The sequence below is a fragment of the Chelonoidis abingdonii genome, chromosome 13 (genome assembly GCF_003597395.2).
Source record: "Chelonoidis abingdonii isolate Lonesome George chromosome 13, CheloAbing_2.0, whole genome shotgun sequence".
NCBI lineage: Eukaryota > Metazoa > Chordata > Testudines > Testudinidae > Chelonoidis > Chelonoidis abingdonii.
Genome location: NC_133781.1, coordinates 22103572 through 22125421, shown reverse-complemented (window position 1 = coordinate 22125421; position 21850 = coordinate 22103572). Strand labels below are relative to the sequence as shown.

At 43.1% G+C, this 21850-nt stretch overlaps 3 protein-coding genes across 7 annotated transcripts in view; 1 reads left to right on the top strand and 2 right to left on the bottom strand.

The window, feature by feature from the left end:
• Positions 1-6683, bottom strand: part of STXBP4 (syntaxin binding protein 4) — a 144155-nt gene extending 137472 nt beyond the window's left edge. The window contains exons 1-2 of one of the 3 annotated variants that reach the window (XM_075071836.1): positions 6574-6683; positions 2432-2505 (exon numbers count right to left, since the gene is read on the bottom strand). In XM_075071836.1, coding sequence (XP_074927937.1) covers positions 2432-2466 — 35 coding nt within the window. In that variant the 5' untranslated portion in view covers positions 2467-2505; positions 6574-6683. Of the gene's footprint in view, positions 1-2431; positions 2507-3439; positions 3533-6573 lie in introns of those variants that run through there. The other 2 variants (XM_032805690.2, XM_075071838.1) reach the window with 2 other exon arrangements.
• A 23-nt stretch (positions 6684-6706) lies between these two features.
• On the top strand, positions 6707-11153 carry COX11 (cytochrome c oxidase copper chaperone COX11). Its single transcript, XM_032805651.2, has 4 exons — positions 6707-7068; positions 8133-8288; positions 9917-10042; positions 10839-11153. The coding sequence occupies exons 1-4, from the start codon at positions 7018-7020 to the stop codon at positions 11019-11021; spliced, it is 516 nt and encodes a 171-aa protein (XP_032661542.1). The 5' UTR covers positions 6707-7017; the 3' UTR covers positions 11022-11153.
• A 2827-nt stretch (positions 11154-13980) lies between these two features.
• The window catches only part of TOM1L1 (target of myb1 like 1 membrane trafficking protein), a 39506-nt gene continuing 31636 nt past the window's right edge, over positions 13981-21850 (bottom strand). For 2 of the 3 annotated variants that reach the window (XM_032805594.2, XM_032805596.2), the window contains exons 12-15: positions 19913-19973; positions 18595-18694; positions 18191-18272; positions 13981-15591 (exon numbers count right to left, since the gene is read on the bottom strand). In XM_032805594.2, coding sequence (XP_032661485.1) covers positions 15522-15591; positions 18191-18272; positions 18595-18694; positions 19913-19973 — 313 coding nt within the window. In that variant the 3' untranslated portion in view covers positions 13981-15521. The remainder of the gene's footprint in view (positions 15592-18190; positions 18273-18594; positions 18695-19912; positions 19974-21850) is intronic. The other variant, XM_032805595.2, reaches the window with a different exon arrangement.

Genomic DNA, 21850 nt, shown 5'->3' with positions numbered 1-21850 from the left:
CTGGAAAAAACCTTGCACATAATTGGGCACTACCCCCAAACAAATAGTGCATAAAGTGATGATGATAATACTGAGGAAAATGAAATTTCAATAGATGTTTCCTGTTATTCCAGTATGTATAGATAAGAACACACGTTAGACAAAGAGATTAAGATCTTTCTTTGAACAGATATAAATTATAATGATGATATCATTATGTGATGACTTTTCTAGAATCATATTTTATTAGCAGTTAGTAACCGAGGTTAGAAATATTCAGGTAACTTATCTTCTGCTAAATAATCCTGTAATCCTTGGTAGCAAGAATCATGGAATGATTTCATAAAAAAAAAAAAGTCAATGATAAATTAAATCACGAAAAAAAAATCCTACAAAAGTCAATTATATAACAGTAACCTTTCAGGTTGAAAACCTTAAAGGGTGAAAATTCATTAAGATGTTATGGCCCTTAGCCAGGTGAATGCTTTGTTATATAATATGGAAAAATACTTGCATCTGGTCTATCATTAAATAGTAATTAATTAAGAAAAATTACGGACTATGTCACTGGGAAGAGTAAAATATATATTCCATTAAATGGCACTTGTTTAATCTAGAAAAAATATAAGAAAATAGGCACAAGCAACAAAGTGCAACAATGTGAATTGTATCAAGTATCAGAGGGGTAGCCGTGTTAATCTGCATCCACAAAAACAACCAGGAGTCTGGTGGCATTTTAAAGACTAACAGATTATCTAACACAAATTTTTTCGACTCGAAGGTGCCACCAGACTCCTCATTGTTAGTGTTAATTGTTTTTTTCTCTTCCCTTGTACATAGCTATTTTAAACACAAGGAATGTAGTGTTCAAACTTCCTGTAAATCTCAATTAGCACCTGAACATGTGCATTACTGATATATCATCATATTATCTAAATATATTGGAAAATTGTGCAGCTTCACACATAAAGATTGTGCCTAATCTGCATGTGCCTGTGTTTGCATAGAGAAACTGGGTAAATTACATTTACAAATGACCAGTCATGCACGACCATCATCCTTGCACAGCACTCAAATGAGGAATGCAATTGTGTGCATGTTTTTCATGTACACACCCACTGATCAAAAAAAAAATAATCAAGCTTTCTGAAGAACCATGATCTGGTATCAGTGAAAACGCAGCTAAGTTTCTTTGGCCCTTTAAAAGGATACAGCCAAGTGCTGCATAGGACATTTGTTTTTAATTTTCACTTGTTTTTAAGAAACATGAAGACAATTTATTTCTTTATTGATTTTGTACTTTTCCATCTGGCAAATATACTGTTTTCTTCTTTCAGTTTCCACTGCAACTGAAATTAAGATGGCTATTAATTTGCTCATCTTTTGCCAGTATCATTACAAATTTGTGAATATAAGTTAGTTTGCCAGTACTGAGAGCAGAACCCAGTAAGTTGTGCATGAGCACAACAGTCATGATACAATTCGGCACAAACTGTTTGTGTATGTTTTAAATTATTATTTTTGCTGACATGCTTGGCATGGTTATCTAGTGGTTTGAGAAGGATCTGGGAGTTGGGATTCTTGAATGCCATTTATTTTGAGCTAATCATGGAAAGGTTCCATTGGTTTGATAAGAAGTTGATTTAAATAACAAAGGTCAAGCAACAGTTGATTTAAGGCTCTTAACTACAACCACTTGTAAAATTAATATAACACTTACTTCTGACACGGAGTCGTTAGGAAGCTAATTAACTAATGTTTCTAGAACACAGATTTTTGCATGAAAAATACATGACAAATGCAAACATTATTACGCAGAGAAGTAGTGTGCCATAACATATAAACTCCATATTTTGCATGTCCTTGTTGTAGCCAGCTCATTCCTAAGAGAAGCTCATTAAATACACATCTTCAGTAAACTTATAATATGACATTCTACAACAAGCAAGTTTTCAAGGGAATATTAGTTGTAATATGCAGCTTTTCATCTCAAGGGCATCGGTTTGCAACCAGTGTAGGTTAAATGACTGAAAGATTTAAAAGCTGTTTTTATTTGGAGTTTGGTGGTCTCCATCTACTACCAAGTGAACACATCTACATTAAAAGAAAAAACCACCACAGTTGGTACTATTTTGCAACCTTAAGGCAGTCTCAGTAGGGAGATAGATGAATGAATGGACTTGGTGACTGAATTATTCTCCAGGACTGTGTGGTGATTTGGGGAAGTTTTTTCAATGGAAAGACAGAGGCCTTCAATCTCTAGGGCCATTGTGAACAAGAAATTAACAAAATTAAAATATTTACATTTGTAAGAACCTGCTTTGAACTGTGTTTACCTTTAAGAACTTACTGAAACAACACACCATCGCCACCAATGCTAACAATAAGAACTTGATCCAGTAACCCAGCATTTACTACATTCTTGTTAAAATAAAATAAAAGAAACCCTTACCTATTATGTAAATTTAGGGACTCTGTAGAGGCCATCTTCTTAGATGAACTGTTAAATGGTCGGAATAGAAGATTCTGAAAGATAAATGACAGACCCACAACCAAGATTAAAGATTGCTGTAAAAAAGGAGAAATCACTTTTAGAAACTTGCAGACATGTTTATTTTTAAATTCTCATACCAATTCTTTTAAGACTGTTTGCCTGAAGATGAGTGGGAAGAGATCACTTCTGGGTATAACTGGTTCATGAATTGATTGCTGAGGAGCAAAGTACCAAATGCCTAACATCCTCAGCTCAGTTCTTTGTTGTATCACTATAAATCCAGAGTAACTCCATTGGCATAAATGGAGCTCCTCCAGATTTACACTGTAAATTTACACAGATTTAGACCCTTTGTGATTTAAACCTGTGAAACCCAATGCAGTAGTCATGATTACACTGTAAGAGGAACCCCAATATGACCCTAAAGAAGAGAATATGAACTCTGATTTTCTTCCAATATTGATTATAGAGTTTTCCCATCTTGTTTCATATACAGTAAAGGACCTGATACCATAGCTTTTCAAAATCTGGGACTTGCTATAAAGCACAGTCTTGCTTTATAGCCTTTAAGTCAGATATACAGGTATGGGATATAAGGTGCAATTAAATATTATTAATGAAACTATGCTAAAGGGTCACTCCTATAATAGCCTCACCAAAACTGTAAGTCCATGAGAAACATTCCTGAATGTATTTAGGTTATAGTCATCTGATAAACTGCTGGAACATTACTGGTATGGAAATATCCTACCAGTTCATTTAATGTCTATTCAAACATGTTGGTTTTAAGTGAACATAACTTATTTCATCCTCCCTTGCTTTTACTCTCTCTTCCCTTTTGTTAAGGAGGAGAATTATAAATATTGTTTTCACCCCTTTTGGCTGAAGAAACAAGTGTCCTTGTTTGTAACTAGAGTCATTCAACGACTCGTGCAACCAGTGTGTTACAAGGATGGGTTGGTATACCTCATTTTAGAAGGCAGCAAATTCATTAGCTGCAACATTTGGTGCAGTTGCTTGTCACCCTGTAGAGCAGCACCTGAAAACAAGATGTGCCACACATTCTGAAAATGCAGCCCAACTATAGGATCCAAAGCTTAAGGTGTCAGTTGTGTGGGTTTTGACTTAAAGCGATGTAAAAAAGGAACTCACAAATTAGAAAAATCCAAGTAATTACAAAACCAAAATCAGGTAGAGCTTGTTCTGCAACTCTGAAGCCTTTTGAAAATGTAAAACAAAAACCAATTCTCAGAAAACAAATGCTTGAGTAATAACTTGACTTCTCCATGCATCATTTACCAATCAGTAGAGATAAGTACCTACATTCACAAGAGGTGTCCTGAAGTTAGCCTAATAAAATTTGCAAAACTCTTGAGTTCTTTCGATGAAGTTTTACAAAGAAGTGAAAAGTATTGGCATTCTTTCAAACCCATCAACTAATATAATGATTGTAGCATAGCTTCCTCCAGTGTTACAGTTTGATACTTCCAATTCCCACCCCCCACATCCTAAATAACGGCGAACACTTTGCACCACTTTCAAATTTTCCATCAATTGTTGGATGTGTAAAGTATAGTTTCTTCTTAAAGACACAGTCCAATTTGTTCTGTCCATTAGTATATGTTTGTAAAAAAGTAAATAAAAATATTTATATTAAATATTTTTTTAAAGAGAGACTAAGCTTCCCCAGGAATTTTTGCTCAAGGTGTCACTATTTATTCATCTTCTCTAGATAATGCTATTGTCACCTATAGTGTGTGGGGCCAGTATAGTTAGGATTAGCTACCTTTGTGAATTTGTATGAACTTGATTGTCGTGAAATCAATACTGTTAACATCACATTGGCATGTTATATAACCTGTCAATGTTTTCTATCAAAATATAGTGAAATCAATACACAATGGGGTGACAATGCAGCAAAATATGACCCACTGACCCAAATTTGATCGCACTGCAAAAAGTCATCAGGACAGGACACAGCATAGGGATGGGCTGTTCAAAAATTTGGCTTGGGTCCCAGGCCACGCCATTTGCTCAAATAAATGGAATTGCATCGTTACATCCATCACTCTGTATGAAGATGCCATTATGAGGACTCTGAACTTCATCAACTCACTGTTATACACAATTTCACAGAAGGGCGCTGCCTGAAACACCAGTGTGCTGCATGAAAGTTTTGTGATGCAATAGGATGGACTTGGCCAAAAAAACCAAGGCACTACAGTGAAACATTGCAACCAGGCACCATTGTGCCATGTTATAACGTTGACTGTGCTGCATCAAGACTCCCTAAAACCATAGCATGGCAATCCATGGCAGGCTGCTTGCTTGGTCCAATGCAAACAGTCTGACATGAGGCTATGTTGAGGTTCTGCACAGCCCCAGAAGCGCTGCAGGCCACAGGAGTACAATTGTATGTAGCCCCCAAGAAATGTCTCTGCAGCAAAAGGTCCCTTCACATTAGAGAAATGGCTATAAGCCGTCCCTGTGCTGGGACACCCTGGAAGCCTGGGGAACGCTCACAGTGCTTCACTGGATGACCCTGCAGAGAAAAACCATTTTTGCTGGGTACAACCCTGTGGGCAGAAGGGTTTTGTCGGGTGACACTCCTGCAAGATCAGACCTTTGGGAGAAGCAGCCTGCCCTCCTTCCCTGGGGCAGCCCCACTGAGAGAGCACGCCCACTGCAATGTTCCCATTCAGAGTGCTCCTGCAGCCCCTAGGCCACCCCCATTCAGAGCACTCCCATTCCCTCTGCCATGTCCCCATTAGAAGTGCTCTTGCCAACTCTGAGCTGTCGCCATTGGCAGTGCCCCCACTGCTTCTGCCCCCATTGGGAGAGCCCCCCGTGCCCTACCATGTACCCAAAGGCAGTGCTCCACATACCCCTGCCATGTCCCCAACGAGGATACACCCCATGGCCCCAATGGAAGCGCTCCCCATGCCCCCGCCAAGCCCCCAGTGAGGATGCTCTCCCCCACGCCATGCCCCCAGTGGGAGAGCTCCCCATGCCCCCAAGCCCCTAGTGAGGATGCTCTCCCCCACGCCATGCCCCTGCCAAGCCCCCAGTGAGGATACTCTCCCCCCCTGCCAAGCCCCCAGAGAGGATGCTCTCCCCCCCGCCAAGCCCCCAGAGAGGATGCTCTCCCCCACGCCATGCCCAGTGGAGCGCTCCCATTGCCCCAAGCACCACCAGCGAGGATGCTCTCCCACGCTCTGTCCCCCATTGGAGCGGCTCCTCCCATGCCCCCGCGCAAGCCACCAGTGAGATCTCTCCCCCCTCCGCCAAGCCCTTCCAGCTGAGTGATGCTCTCCCCAACCACCTGGCCTCCCGCAAGCCCCAGTGATGGATCTCTCCCCCAAGCGAAGCCAGTGGGAATGCTCCCCCCGCAGCCCCCATGTGACGGGGTCTCTCCCCCACCTCCGCAACCCTGAGGCTCCCCCCCCAACCCCAGTGAGATGCTCTCCGCCAACCCGGCCAAGCCCATGAGGCTCCTCCCCGCCAGCCACCAGTGAGGATGCTCTCCCCCGCAACCCCTAGCATGCCCCCGTGCCAAAGCCCCAGTGAGGATGCTCTCCCCACAACCGCAAAGGCCCCAGTGAGGATGCTCCCCCCCCCATCCCCCGCAAGCCCCTAGTGAGTGATGCTCCCCCCCCCCGCCAGCCCCAGTGAGAGCCTCCCCCCGCCAAGCCCCGCCAAGCCCCCATGAGGGATGCTCTGCCCCCGCCAGCCCCCAGTGAGGGTGCTCTCCCCCCCGCCAAGCCCCAGGAGGTACTCTCCCCCCCCCTGATCGCAGCGCCAAGGCAAGCATTACCGCCCCGCAAGCCCAGAGAGATGCTCTCACCCCCCCGCCAAGCCCCATGAGAGCTCATCGCCTCCACCATAAGGCCCCCACGCCATGCCCCATTGGGCGCTTCATCCCCCCCCTGGAAGGGCTCGTGAGTGAGGCCACCGTGGCCCTTCTCCTCCCAGGAGGCGGGTAGCAGGGTCGCACAAGCCCTGATAAGCGACCAGAAAACCGCGCTGATCAACGCGCACCACGGGATCGCCGCAAGCTCCATGCCCAGGGGGGAAGGGCGAGCAACGAGACGCGAACTTACCCTGCGGCACCCGCTTAGACTGTGCGCCCGGTCCAGAAACTGCCTCTCGGGTTCCTGGCCGCCAGCCAGCTAAGACTCCGTGTCTCGCGAGATAAGCGAATCAAGTGTGTAAAGTACGCCTGCCACGACGACCGGTCATTCACGTGAGGGGGAGTGTGCGTGTGCGGCGGGGCTGGAGGGCCGGGGCTTCGCCTGCCCGTTGCGGCTTGCGGTCGGGCCGCCCGCCTGCCAGTGTCGGGCCGAGCCGCTGGGGAGCCCCTGGCCCGAGGGGGCTCGGCCTGCGGCCGGAGCCCTCGAACCGAGACCCCCCGCCGCCAGGCCTGGCCTGGCCTCCAGCCGGCGCGAGGGGCGGCGCGCCCCAACCCCTTCGCGCGGGGCCAGGAGCAGGAGTGGAGACGCAGGAACAGGACCGTCCTGACCTACGTCGCCGCCGCGGCCGTGGGCATGGTGGGCATGTCCTACGCGGCCGTGCCGCTCTACCGCCTCTACTGCCAGGTCAGGGCCGGGGCAAAGACCCCCCTTCCTCCCCCAAGGACTCCCCTGCCGGCCCGCCCCCGCCAGGGACTCTCCCACCGGCCGGCCCAGCCCCCCGGTGCCCCTAAGCGAAGCCCAGAGCTCTGGGAGGGTTAGGGATGCTGCCCCCTTCCTTTTTTCTCCCCCTTTGTTCTCAGGCTGCAGTCTTGGCTGAAGGCGGGGTCGAGTACACACGCTGCCCGTGTCCCTGTGCACTGCAGGGTCAGGCAGCCGGCGCCCACTTTTGTCCCTGCTGGGTCTGGCGGCAGGAAAAGCTCGAGCAGCAGGACGCTACACTGCTAAGGATACCAGTGCGGATGTGGTGGGCATTTCTTGGGCATGTAGAGATCGGTGTAGGGTGTATAGCCTAGGGTTCAGGTGGGCAGGGCACTCTCCCACCTAAATCTTGACTCTGTCTACATGGATAGGTACGCCGACGATGGGTGGGCGTACCGTGTACATACCCTTCCTCATGCCATAAGCAAAGATGTACCCTAAATATCAGGCTCTACCTGCGCACAGGGTTCTCACTTCCCTCTCCTTGCTGGAGCCTTCTGCTCTATATATTTTAAATCAGTGCCATCCACTTGCTGTTGTTTATTGATTGTATTACCATAGCAGGTAGGAGCCTAGTCAGTGGCTAAGACCCTGCTATGCACTTGCCTGGTTATTTTTTTTTATTTGTTGTTTCAAAAGGGCAGTGTAACAAAATTACTTGTTCTCTTTTGCCCCAGTTTGTTTACTGTGTGTATGGTAATTTTCACTTTTCCTCACTACAGTCTGGTGTTTGGGTGGAACCTTTCCTAAAGGGGAAAAAAAAAAAAAAAAATCAATGAAAAAGAAATAGATTTGGTCAGAGGACTTCTAGCAGAGAGTACTACCTGACACTACTTTCAGTGCTTCCTGAAATTGACTAGCTCTTAAGGCGGTAGTGTTACCTTTAACCCTCTTTCTAGAGAGGTTGAAATTGTTTACGTTCTGGTACCTCAAACACCATCAAGTTTTCAATTTTAATACTGCTAACTACAGCTTTTCTTTTTCTAAAGGCTACTGGACTAGGTGGGTCAGCAGTAGCAGGCCATGATTCAGACCAGATTGAGACTATGGAACCTGTTAAAGATCGCATCATTAAGGTCACTTTCAATGCTGATGTGCATGCAAGTCTACACTGGAATTTTAGACCTCAGCAAACAGAAATATATGTAAGAAACTTACACAAAAATTCATTTAGATATTATAGAATGATTATGAAAGCTACAAAAAAACTTACAGAACTGAAAAATTGAGGCTTCAACTCTTAACTGTTTAAAACTTGTTCTATGTTAGCTTCTAATACATACATTAGCTCTGATCTTGAAAAGATTTAAACATGGATGAGAGCCTTTTTGGGATCAAGGCTATAGATAGACCTATTCATGGACTACTCAAGTATTTACAGTATGGGAGTCTTATTTCAGCACTCATTCAAATAGTATTGAAGCTACTTTGATTTGAATTCATAAATGTTAATGCCACAGATTTAAAGGATACTGTCAAAGGGATTTTGCATAATTTTAAAAATAATTGTAGGTTTTTTATTTCAATTTAAGGGGCAAAAACAATGACAAATATTTTTACTTACCAAATATTTGTCTTGGTTGCTGCTATACACACTGGTTTGTAGATTAGTTTCTTAGAGAACGTTTTAGAAAAGGTTAATAAAAGTTGCACGGGCTGCAGGCAAGGGCAAAAACGCAAATTGGGGCCCCAGTCTTCCAATTTACAATGCACATGGGCATTAAAGTCTGCAGGGCTCACGCTGGCAGGGCAAAACAGTCCACCTCAACATTGTAAATTACAGCACTGGGGCTTAGGTCAAGTAGGGCACTTATTTTTGTATAGATTTTTTTTTTTTTTTTTTTTTTTTTTACACCTTTAATAACATTGCTACTGTTTAAAACTGGTTACCAACACAGGCTCTTCTGAGGTCAGTTTTGTTCCTTGATCAGTTTGTTTGAATTCATTATTGAAATTACTGTTTTGATATTTTTTTCAGCGGGGTTATTGTACTTTATATACCAAAGCGTATTACAGGTCTGTCTCATCTTACGCTGGGGTTACGTTCCGCGATCAGTGTGTAAAGCGAAAACCGCGTATAGTCAAAATTACAGCAAGCTGAATGGCAGGCAGAATTGCCTGCACTACAGGAACAGTATTTAAATTGTTTTTTTTGTTTTGTTTTTGCCAACCACATGAAACTGAATTCGCACCTGTTAAATGCACGTAAGATGCGACAGACCTGTAATCTGACATCTACAAAGACCCAATTCTATATGGTGTCATAAGGCTCCAAAAAGATGCTAAGCTACTGAAGTCAATGGAAGTATGTCTATATAGCTCCCAGCAAGCCTCCTAGCATGCTGTATAGATGGCACTTTGACGTTTCAGTCTAGCCCCCTCCCACACCCCAAGAAAAAAGAAAAAGGCTTCAGAGTCCAAGTTCCATCCAAAGCGACAACTTCAAACACAGTCTACCACATGGGCTGTGTAGATATACGCTTGAAGTCCAATATCTTGTAGGATAAGATCCAAAATGCATCCATATGATGATTCATTTTGTGTGTGGATATTAAAGCTAGTTCTCAATACTGTTTTTAATTTACAATCACTTTTCCAGATTCACTAATGTTGGAAATATAGGAAATAGATAACTTGCCGTGAATCTACCTTTAAGGCAGCTAAAAAAATTATCACTGGAATAAATGTAGCAACTTAAGTCCTACAGAACTTTGTGAGAGTGGTGTAATGAACATAAATTAAATACAATAATAGTTTTTGTTTTTTTAAACAGGTTGTACCAGGAGAGACTGCACTGGCATTTTACAAAGCAAAGAATTCTACAGACAAACCTGTAATTGGAATCTCTACGTATAATGTGGTTCCATTTGAAGCAGGACAATATTTCAATAAAATACAAGTAGGTGAAGTGTGTAACTCTAGACTGGCAAAATTCAGTATTTCGGACATTATCCTTTTCCAAATAGGCATGCATCAATTCATCTATTTAGCCTAAACTAAATCATAGAAGGCGGGTTCTAAAAGTCCCAGTAGAGTGGCTCCCAGAGTGTAGGAGATGGACCACTAACGATCTTGTAGGCACTTACTTGTGGGTTGAATAGTCATAAGATATTGATTGTTCACTTAAACTATTAAATACTTTCTTAATATAACTTTTCAATTTAAGCAGTTGCTGTAATTGCCACTTGATATTCATTCACCAGAGAGGGGAGATGATCTGTGAATCATGAATAGGGGAGAAGTTTGTGTCATAGACCATATCTCTGTTTTAACAATTGAAGAGAGAACCTGCTATCCCGTCACAATCACAGATCTTGTTCCATTAGCAGGGGCGACTCTAGCTTTTTTGCTGTCCCAAGCATGGCAGTCAGGCTGCCTTTGGCGGCATGCCTGTGGGAGGTCCGCCGGTCCCGCGGCTTCGGCCTACTCGCTGCCAAATCCACGGTACCAGCGGACATCCCACAGGCAAGCTGCCAAAGGCAGCCTGACTGCTGCACCACAGGGCACCCCCCCTGCAGCTTGCCGCCCCAGGCACGCTCTTGGAGCACTGGTGCCGGGAGCTGCCGCTGGGTATTAGACATTTAAATTTATCAAAGTAGGAGCGCTAGAAAAAAACAGTACACTTAAAGGCTGTTCTTGACATGCAGTCTGTACATATTTGTTTTGTAACTGTTCCCACTTTCCACCATTTACAGTGCTTTTGTTTTGAAGAACAGCGGCTTAATCCCCAAGAGGAAGTGGACATGCCTGTATTTTTCTTCATAGATCCTGAATTTGCTGAAGACCCAAGAATGGCCAGTGTTGATCTGATCACTCTTTCTTACACTTTTTTTGAAGCAAAAGGAGGACACAAATTGCCACTCCCAGGTTATCAATAATGAATAGTTTCTCTGGTACCTGGCAGCAAAACACATTCTTCCAAAGACACAAGGAGGATATGAAACACCACATGGAACTACTGTACAATATGAATTTGTATTTTAAATTATTAAACCATGACAGAGATGCTCTTAAGGTGTGAATTTTATTCTACTTTCCATACAAGGACCAATGATGTGTCTGAACACACAGGAAATGGGAAATCTTTGTAGCTAAGTGCAAATGGAAATCTTCAAAACAATTATCAGATTTAGCTTTACATTCAGTTGATAGGAACAGATTTGTCCACTAAATCTCTGAGGGTATGGAGTTAATAATCTTCTCTGTTGATGGAAACCGGATATATGAACTGTTAATGCCTGAAAATGATTAAGAGCTTATGGTACTTCAGAAGAAAGACAACTTTCATTGATCCTGTGTTTTAGGTGAAAAGGAATACCCTTTACCAGCAAATATTCTACCTAATCTTGTTAGACCTCATGAGAGGAAACAAAATCAGTCTGGGTCACTAAAGAATACTTACGTGGTACAGGAGAAGACATTGATGATTCATTAGGACTCTCCCTTTTATTGTACTGAATTAATAGTCTGACATAGACCAATGGTCACTGCTGCTAGAGGTAGTGTGTGTGTGTTTTAGATGTTATGCACAACAGAGGTCCTGACTACTTTATGGTTGCTTTTTTTTTTTAAATAGCTATTTGTTAGACAAGCATTTCTCTTACAGTTCCACTAGGTATTGGTGTTCAGTTTTGGTAAACAGCAGTACAGTGTTGTGTACTGTTAAAGAGCTGCTGTTCACCTCAGATGTGACTGCATTTTGGTGGTAGAAGAAAATAATTTCTCCATGAATATCTTATAGGAGAATTAGGCTGATTTGTGAAGTACTTAGATATCATTGAATGAAAGATAGTACAGAAGCTCTTAATGGGTTTGTTTTTTTTTATTGTAACATGGCAGTTTTGAAGCAGAGCTTAATGTTTTGCATTGCTGGTTTCTATCTAAGTCGCAAAGAAAGTAGCAAAAGTGTTTACAGAAGACTCTCAAAGAGACTGATGTAGCTTATCTCAAAAGCTGTCAGGAAATACTAGATCAGAATGGTTCTTCCCTACCTGCCCTTCTATCTAGGTATTAATATGGCTTTCCATGCCATCTTAATCATTAATGGATTTTATTCTCACAAGAGCCTTGTGACACAGGCAGTTATCCCCGTTTTATGTATGGGGGAACCGAGGCAAAGGGTGGAAGCAGTGTTATGCCCAAGCTCTCTCACACATTGAACTCAGGACTCAAATCCTAGTTTAGTATCCTCTTCCCCCAGACCATCCCTCCTACCCTTGTGTTAGTGCATGAACTGTGATAAGTCATACCAAAAGTAGTATTTCATAGTACAGACATCACAAGGAGGGGCACATTAGAAATCACGACAAAATATCGAATTGCTCTCATTTAGGTCTCTGCAAATTATGTTTGTATATGATTTAAGAACAGTGCTATGCAGAGGGGCTCTTGTTACCCGTCTCTATTTTTGATGCATCTCTTGCGTATATGCAAATTATTGGTTGTTTTTAAAGTACATGGAAGTCTCTTTCAAAACAAAACATTACTGTACTGTGTATTTACTGGCATCCAGTGTATCTTTTGTAATAATACTGTGAAATCTGAACTAGACTGATTAAAAATATTACAGTTTTATGCTGAGTGTTACATTGTTCTGCTGCATAAAATGATTTTTTCTCAATGTGGAGAGCCTGAGCAAAGCCCTGCCCTGTGCAGGATTGTAAATTCCAGACTGAAGGCCAAATCTTGGCCTCACAGAAGTGTATGGAAATTTAGCTATTGACTTATTTCTTCAAAATATAGACTATAACAAACACGAGCTTCCTTTGGAGCGCTGGGTGCTTTAGATAGACACTCCAAAGAAACACTTTTTTCCTTCCAATCATATTGCCCTAGCAGCACAAACAAACAGTGAATAAATACCAATAATAAAATTGCCATCAAGTCCTCCACCGACTTCACCCAGTTCTCTGGGCCAGTGATACTTAAAAAGAAAGAACCCAGACTATTACATACCATGCAAATACCAGAGATATAGGGGCCCTATCCCAGAACACTCTGCCATGCATCCCTCTCTTAAGCCTTGTCTACACTTAAGATTTGCCATTTTATCTGTGCCAGCATAGTTAAGCCACAGAGCCTCTCCACCCCTACTATCAATGCAGTTATGAGTATAGCTTATTCCAGTTAATGAAGTAAGTTGTCTTCCCCATAAAGCACTTATATAACTATCTACATTAGGGCTTTTACTGGCATAGCTATGCTGCAACAACAAAAGTCCAAGCACCACAGAGTTGGCTGGGAATTTTCCATTTCATTTCTTCTAAAATGGAATTTTGAGACTTCGCTTAGTGAAAAATTTTGATTTTCTGGCCCAATTCAGGAAAAAATGTTCAGGGGAGAGAAATTCTGTGTTCTGGCCAGATTACTGACAAATAAGTGTAAACCATTCCTGATTCTGAAGCTGTAGACCACATCGGGCTAAAGACAAGATGTTTCTTAATGGGTCTGTGATTTGACTGTAAGGCCTTTGTCTGCACTAGAGCAACTTGCATGCATGTTGTAGCCATGTCAGTCCCAGGATATTCGAGACGACGTGGATGAGGTTATATCTTTTATTGGACCAACTTCTGTTGGTGAGAGAGAAGCTTTCAAGTTTGTCTCTAGAGCAATTTGGCATGTTGGCCATTGTAGAGGCTCATCCCCACCCACATACCTGTGACACCTTATACTCACACACAAGTATTCCCAGTGGTGTAAGTATTTGTGAGGTAGTGTTACATGGTGGGTATTTCACCCTTTATGAATGACAACTGGTAAGAAGTCCAAGTGGTATGGTGGTAGTTTTCCACAAATCGGTTTTCCTCTGGTTTTGTATTATAAAAGACAGTATAACAGTTGGAGAACTTAATAATTTAATATTGCTTACATTTTTGAAGTTAAAATAATAAAATTTAACTTCAAACATACAGATTCAAAAAAATCTTAATCTGACTTGCTAACTGCAAAAACCTATTTAAGTTTTATATCACAGCTTTCAATTCAGAGCACTATTACATCTTTCATGTAAGTGCAAATTTTACATTCAACATAAATATGGAAGGCACTTTAACCCTGCTAATAAAAGTAGCACTTTCTAATGCTCAAGGTATTTATTTAAAATAATTTGATAACCAAGTAACTTTTCCTTACCGCTCTTTCCTTCACTATAGATACACACCTCTACCTCGATATAACACTGTCCTCGGGAGGCAAAAAATCATACTGTGTTATAGGTGAAACCACGTTATATCGAACTTGCTTTGATCCGCCAGAGTGTGTAACCCTGCCCCCCCTTACCCCCCGGAGTGCTGCTTTACCGTGTTATATCCAAATTCGTGTTATATCGGGTCGCGTTATATCAGAGTAGAGGTGTATTTTTTTTCCTTATAGGATTAAAAACTGAAAAATAAAAACAATACTCAGGGAAGTTTTGATTGGTTCATATCCAGTTCTTAAAGAGGCACATTAAAATTAAAAGTGAGTATGTGGTGTGATACAAGTAAGCAGAGAGGTTTAAAAAAACAAACAAAAAAAAAAAACCCTTCCTATTCTGACAAGCCCGGAAGAAAGAACTCAGGCTCCAACTCAGAGCGGGTCCTTATTAAGGCAAAACCCATTAATTTGTACATCGAACGAAAGCTTCTGTAAAATGTAGGTGTGTTTTTTTCTTCTTTGTTTTACAATAGACACTTCAATCAGGTTTTAGAAGGAAGTAACATCTGTATTCAAAATATAAAGACAAAAAGGTTCCATAGTGAGTATATTCACACAACAGTCGATAGATCTAAAACAAGAGGATCCTAAATACAGAACTTCTAGGTTTTTGGGATGGTGTCACATGATTTGTCCAACTAAGAGCACTAATGCTAAAAAACAGATTGAGTGATTCAGTTCCTGTAGATGAATAGTAGTTTAATATTGTTTGCTACATAAAAAACAAAGCAGTTCAGTATGTTAGTTAATCTTGAAGCAAAGATTTCCTCTGTAATTTAAGACTGCTTGTGTTCTGCTTCAGTTAGCGTCAGAGTGCATTATTCTGTAGACAATTTTGTTTCAGGTCCCAATTCTGCAAACACACAAAACTGTTCCAGGCCCCAGTCCTGCAAAAAATACATACAATAATAGTCCCCTTGAAAAATAAGTGCGTGCAGACTTGGGACCTTACTTCGCTTATATAAAGCGTCAATGATCAGAATTGAAAGCAGATCCAAACATAACACATGGAAGTGGGTAACGCATAAGACCCCAATGCTTATTTGTTGCTATGTTCAAAATAACAAACAAGACTTTCCTTGTATTCACTTGTCAGTTATAGAAAGCAGTCTATAGCAGTTATAGAAAGCAGTTGGCATCAGAGAATAACTTTTGTATTCATTAAGAGAGTTCACCTTCCACTCTTAGCAATCGGGGTGCTTTTTAACTTCTGATTTGGAGATATAATCATCATCAATTTCTTCATAAATTACTCTGGAAGAAGAAGGGTAGGGTAAATACTAGGTCAAGCTCATTTCATTTTATTCAGCAAAAATTTGCCAGTGAAATCCTGCTCAATTGTGAATATTTCTCTTAAGTGTTTAAAATGCCTACTATTCAGCAGTTGAAGTGGCAGGACAGCCAGCATTCAAAATTGAGCACATTGCTAATTGTGGTGAATTTGTGAAGATACTGTAGATCTCCAACTGGGACACTAGGAGACACCACTAAACTTGTTTTCAGTTTTGAATGAAATAGGATTTTGGTTCAGGTCTCCAGAAGTAAAATGGTTGAAGAACAAAAAAGTTAAACAAATACATACTGATTTTAATAAATTAAAACTACAAAAGAAGAAAGCTCTGAGCTAATATATATTGTGAGGCTATAGCAGCCTGTCCTCACCAAGATCAGTCCTGGTATGTTCAGCTTTTCATATCATTGAACAAGAGTTAACTAGATTATTTTTCAGCACATAGGTGGTTTGCTATTTTTCCAGTTACCTATTAATAACCCCCCCTCCACAGGTTATTGCTTAAGTAGCTAAGCCAGGAATGTTCAAAGAACTGCAAAGAATTTAGCTACTCCTATTAATGTTAATCACTTTCACCTGACACCTGCGTGAATTTGATTAATTTCATACATTTTTAACTCACAAAAGAAATACACACAGTAAAAGTAGGGCTGTCAAGAGATTAAAAAATTAATCGCTGTTAATTGCGCTCTTAATAATAGAATATTATTTATTTAAATATTTTTGGATGTTTTCTACATTTTCAAAAATTTTGATTTCAATTACAACACAGAATACAAAGTGTGCAGTGCTCACTTTACGTTTATTTTTTATTAAACATTTGCACTGTATAAAAAACTTCAGTTCACCCCACTGAAGTACTGTATCACAATCTCTGTCATGAAAATTGAACTTATAAATGCAGAATTATGTAAAAAAGAATAACTGCACTTAACAATGAAATGATGTAAAACTTTAGGGCCTACGAGTCCACTCAGTCCTACTTCTTGTTCAGCCAATCAAGCATTCAGTGTTGGGGGAGGACAGGGGAGGGGGGAAATAAACAATGACTTGTGCAGGAGCAGGGCCTGGGATGACAGAGGGTGACAATGGGGAGGACCAAGCAATAACCTGTGCAGGAGGAGGGTGAGGAAGGTGTCTTGCTGCTGCTTCTGGAAAGGGGGTTTCTGATACTGGGCTCACCAGGCTCACCTACTTTTATGGAGCTAGGTGGGCTCCCTTCCGCTGAGTGAGCCCTTGTTTGCAAGGAAGGGTGGATTTTACCTCAGGGACTCATCATACTGCAGGGGTGGAGAGGTTGGTGCAGGGAGGCTGAACTTGTAAGATCCATGTTCTCTGTGGGGTATCCCTGGAGGGAGCAGCCAGCTAGGGGCAATGGGACATGACATAGGGAGGTTGGTCCCAGGAGCGAGGAGCCAGCTGGGAACAATAGGGCCTGGGCTGGCTAGGGTGCCGATCTGTCCCGTTTTGGTCAGGACAATCCCCTTTTTCAGCTCTGTCCCGGCCGGCCCTACTTTTTCACCAAAACTGGGCATTTGTCCCAGCTGTAAGGCAGAGCAGAGAGAGGTGGCTCAGCATTGCCCCTGCCCACCAGCAGGAAAGTAGGGAAATTTGCTGCTGGCAGGCAGTGCTGCCTTCAGAGCTGACCCCTTGGTGGCACAGAGCTGGAGAGGGGAAGGGCGGGGAGGGAGAGGGTGTCAGCCTCAGCCAGGGGAGGTGCGCAGCTCAGGGGGTGGGAGAGAGATCAGCCTCAGCCGGGGAGATGCAGAGCAGTGGGGGAGGGGTGGAGAATCCCTCAGCAGGGGAGGCACAGAACTGGGGTGGGGGGAGAGATCAGCTTCAGCCAGGGGAGGCATGGAGCTCAGGGGGGAGAAAGATCAGCCCCAGCTGTGGGCAGCGGGGTGGGGGTGGAGATTAGCCCCAGCTGTGGGCAGCACAGGACAGGATGGGGGGGATTGAGCCACAGTCGCCTGCAGGAGGTCCACCGGAGCTGTGCTTGGGGCAGCGAAATGGCTAGAGCCGGCCATGGCTCAGGGTGGGGGTTAATCTCAGCCTCGGACAGCACAGGGGAGGGGGATCAGTCCCAGCTGCAGGCAACATGGGGCTGAGACGGAGACACCCCACCGTAAGCAGTGTGGAGATGGGGGGTGAGGCCAGCCTCGGCTGCGGGTGGCACAGGATGGAGGTGGGGCAGCCCTAGGAGGCATAGGGAGAGTGGCTTGGGCCAGCTCTGCAAGCAGGGGAGAGAGGGGCACTCCAGCAAGCCCCTAGCCATCCTGTTTTTACTTTAAAAACGCTGAGATGAAAACCACATTACTTTCTCTAAACTCTAAAGAGAGCCTCTTCTCTTCCCACCCTCTAGTGGCGGCTTCTGTTACTGTGCCTGACCAGACAGGTTCTCTGGAGCAGCTCATGCTGCCCTCCTGCCCAGAAGGTCTGCGATTAACCCACATTGATCACACGCATTAAAGGAAGCTAATTGATAGTCCAATAAATCATTCCATCATGCACTACTAAAAAGCAGTGACAAACTGCATATTAGTAATTTTCAAAATTACTCACTCTGCGCTGTAGCTTGGTGCTAAAGGATCAAATTCCATTACCTCATAATAATGAGGTGTCTGTGAACTGCTCTTTGATATGTCTGAAAGGAAGTGGGGGAAAAAAACAAATTAATACATATATTAAAGTAAGCAAATAACATGCTTGATTAGTGTTTGCTTTCTTTTGCATCTTGAATAGACATAAGACAACAACTGATTATCCCCAATACATTTTCACGCTCTAAATATTAAGCATATGCATACTTCTCAAAGTCATCACACAGAGCCCTGGACCACGTTAGTTTTTGCTGCTAATTTTTTGCTGTGATCCTTCAGATCCACTATGCAAAGTCCTTGTGGGACACTGGGAAAACAGATGCATAATGTGAAGGTTAGGTCTGAAGTGTAAAATGACTTTATTACCTGCTGGTGATGCGCCTGATTTTGTCTCATTCAGTGATGAGGCATTAACAGGTTGGAGGTTTACGGTCTGCAAATGCACTGGGTTTAAAACCGTGGCAAGCTAAGGAAATCAATCATAATAAAGTTAGTATGTAAGCAGGCAGTGCAAACAAAAAATTGTTTAAATTTGTATGCTGGTAGACAACCTTTTTATACTGTTTATTTTGTAAGGTGGCAAAAACAGTCTACAGATCAGGTCAGGCAGCACAAAACAATCTATTGTTGTTCTCCATGTGAAGCTGTTAGAGCCAATATTTCTATTACTGTAGTGTAAATCTGTATAATTTACTTGTATACATTCTATTCTGGTACATTGAGCCAGAGTCTGAGATCTGTACATGGCTATTAACTTGCTCTTTGATGGGGTGAAGGAGTGGGTGATGCCAGCCTCCCAAGATCTGTACTGCTTGCAAAGAATACAATGCAAGTTCTTATGTGATCATAGAAAGCCCTTCGTAATCTTGGCAAGAATCACATAAGTAACTTCCGAACTGCCTCTCTCCTTATAACCCTGCTTTGCCACTATGGTTGGTCAGGGTTGATCTCACCTCAGTCACTAGATTCAATCTAGCACGACATAGCCTGATCTGTAGGTGCTGCTAGAATATAGATAATATAGCAAGTCTTTCTTGGACATCCAAAGGGTCTGCTGAAGAACAGATGAGCAACTGTTCAGAGTTTGATACAAAAGTCATTTATTTCATTTGGCTTCTTTGGGTCCCCAATCCCTTTGTTTTTATATCCAATCTTCTTTCCCTCCACCATATACATTCCTCATATTAAGCAGAGAATGCATCCCTTTGTGGTGGGATATTTTGCCCATACACCGTTTATCCTACATTGTGTTTAGCTGGTTGGTTCTTTTCTTAAAAGTTGTTTTTTGTTTTTATTTTGTTTTTTTAAAAACTTACAGTGCCTAGATGGTCTGCAACAGGAAACTTATAGCTGGGTAAACACACTGAATAGTGGCTCTCTGATACAGCAATCTCAATGTGCAGTATACCTCCATTATCTCAATACTACTCATACAGTAATGGCCTAGGCAAACTGCAGCGACCTAGCTGGTCACAGTGAGCTTCTCACACACAACCTTTCAGAACAGAACATGTTGTATCAAGAATGGGATTGAGACCTGCACATTGAGGTTGTTCCCTATTGCTTTGGAAAAGTGTTGTGGGATGGATCTTTTACTTCCATCTGGACAGCTAGCAGAACAAAAGAGAGGAGACCTCTGTTTTAACAACAGAAGAATGTGATTCTGAGCATCCTTGTTACTCACATTGTTATAGAGATGAACATCAGGGACGCTTTGGCTTGTGCTTTGTGCTTCAGTTGCAAACCTAGGTAACGATTAACACATAGAATGTCACTGAGAAACGAATAGAAGAACATGAACTCATATAATTAGATTTTTTTTTCTACTGGCTGACTGTCACCTTGTGCCAGAGCTGAGGTCACTAGGGTCACCGATAGGGGACAGCTGCCAGGATGGTCTCTGCAAGGTTTGGAACTTGCTCTCCTAGGTCCTAAGCTTTCTAGGGTAGGTCTACACTACGAAATTAAGTCGAATTTATAGAAGTTGACTTTTTAGAGATCGATTTTATATAGTCAATTCTGTGTGTCCCCATGTAAGACCATTAAGTCAGCGGAGTTTGTCCACAGTACTGAGGCTAGCGTTAACTTCTGGAGCGTTGCACTGTGGTAGCTATCTCACAGTTCCTGCAGTCTCTGCCGCCTACTGGAATTCTGGGTTGAGATCCCAATGCCTGATGGGTCAAAAACATTGTCATGGGTGGTTCTGGGTACGTCATCTGCCCCCCCATGAAAGCATTGGCAGACAATCGCTTCGAGCCTTTTTCCTGGGTTACTCGTGCAGACGCCATACAATGGCAAGCATGGAGCTCACTCAGCTCACCGTCACCGTACATCTCTTGGGTGCTGGCTGACGTGGTGCTGCATGGCTACACAGCAGCAGCTCATTGCCTTTTGGCAGCAAATGGTGCATTACGATTGGTAGCCATCGTTGTCTCCTGGGTGCTCTTTTAGCCGACCTCGGTGAGGTCTGTCAGGGGCGCCTGGACATAAATGGGACTGACTTCAGGTCATTCTCTTTTTAAGTTTCATCTCCTGGAGATTCAGTCCTGCCTGCAGTCGTACTGCACCATCTTCTGGCAAGCAGCCAGGAGACGACGATGGCTAGGAGTCATACTGCACTATCTGCTGCCAGCCTAAGATGTATAAGAGAGATGGAGCGGATCAAAACAAGAAAGAGACCAAATTTGTTTTGTGTTCATTTGCTCCCTCCTCCCGTCCTCCCTCTGTGAAATCAACGGCCGACAATCACTTTGGCGAGGTCTGTCGGGGCACCTTGAAAAGTTTAATGGAGATTTAGTCCTGCCTGGAATAGTAGGGGGAGAGGTAGCTCATTGTTTTGAGCATTGGCCTGCTAAACCCAGGGTTTTGAGTTCAATCCTGGAGGGGGCCATTGTGTGTGACAGTTGTGTGTGTTTCTCCTTGATGCAAACCCACCCCCTTTGTTGATTTTAATTCCCTGTAAGGCATGTCATAAGTCGACCCTCCCTCGGCACTGCTGTGGGTCTCTGTTATAGCCTCTGTCCTTCATGCCCTTGGAGATTTTTTCAAATGTTTGCGCATTTTGTCTTTTGGAACGGAGTTCTGATAGCACGGATTCCTCTCCCCATACAGTAATCAGATCCCATACCTCCCATTCGGTCCATGCTGGAGCTCTTTTGCAAATCTAGGACTCCATTGTGGTCACCTCTGCTGATGAGATCTACGCTCACCTGCAGATTGCCACGCTGGCTAAACAGGAAATGAAATTCAAAAGTTCATGGGCCTTTCCCTGTCTACCTGGCCAGTGCATCTGAGCTGAGAGCGATGTCCAGAGTGGTCACAATGGAGCACTCTGGGATAGCTCCCAGAAGCCAATACCATCGAATTACGATCACCCTACCCCACATTCGACCCAGCAAGGTCGATTTCAGCATTAATCCCTTTGTCGGGGGAGGAGTATAGAAATCGATTTTAAGAGCCCTTAAAGTCGAAAAAAATGGCTTCGTCGTGTGGACGGGTGCAGGTTTAAACTGATGTAACACTGCTAAATTCGACCTAAACTTGTAGTGTAGATCAGGGCTTAGTTTATTGACATTCTGCAAGGCTCATGTGTTTCTCCCGGACAGTGAGGGTTGGGAGGACG

Bases quoted from the DNA above. Each gene is read 5' to 3' on its own strand.
- COX11 (XM_032805651.2), top strand. From the start codon at position 7,018: ATGGTGGGCATGTCCTACGCGGCCGTGCCGCTCTACCGCCTCTACTGC. The intron at 7,069-8,132 runs GTCAGGGCCGGG...CTTTTTCTAAAG, and splicing joins TCTACCGCCTCTACTGCCAG to GCTACTGGACTAGGTGGGTC. The intron at 10,043-10,838 runs GTAGGTGAAGTG...CACCATTTACAG, and splicing joins AATATTTCAATAAAATACAA to TGCTTTTGTTTTGAAGAACA.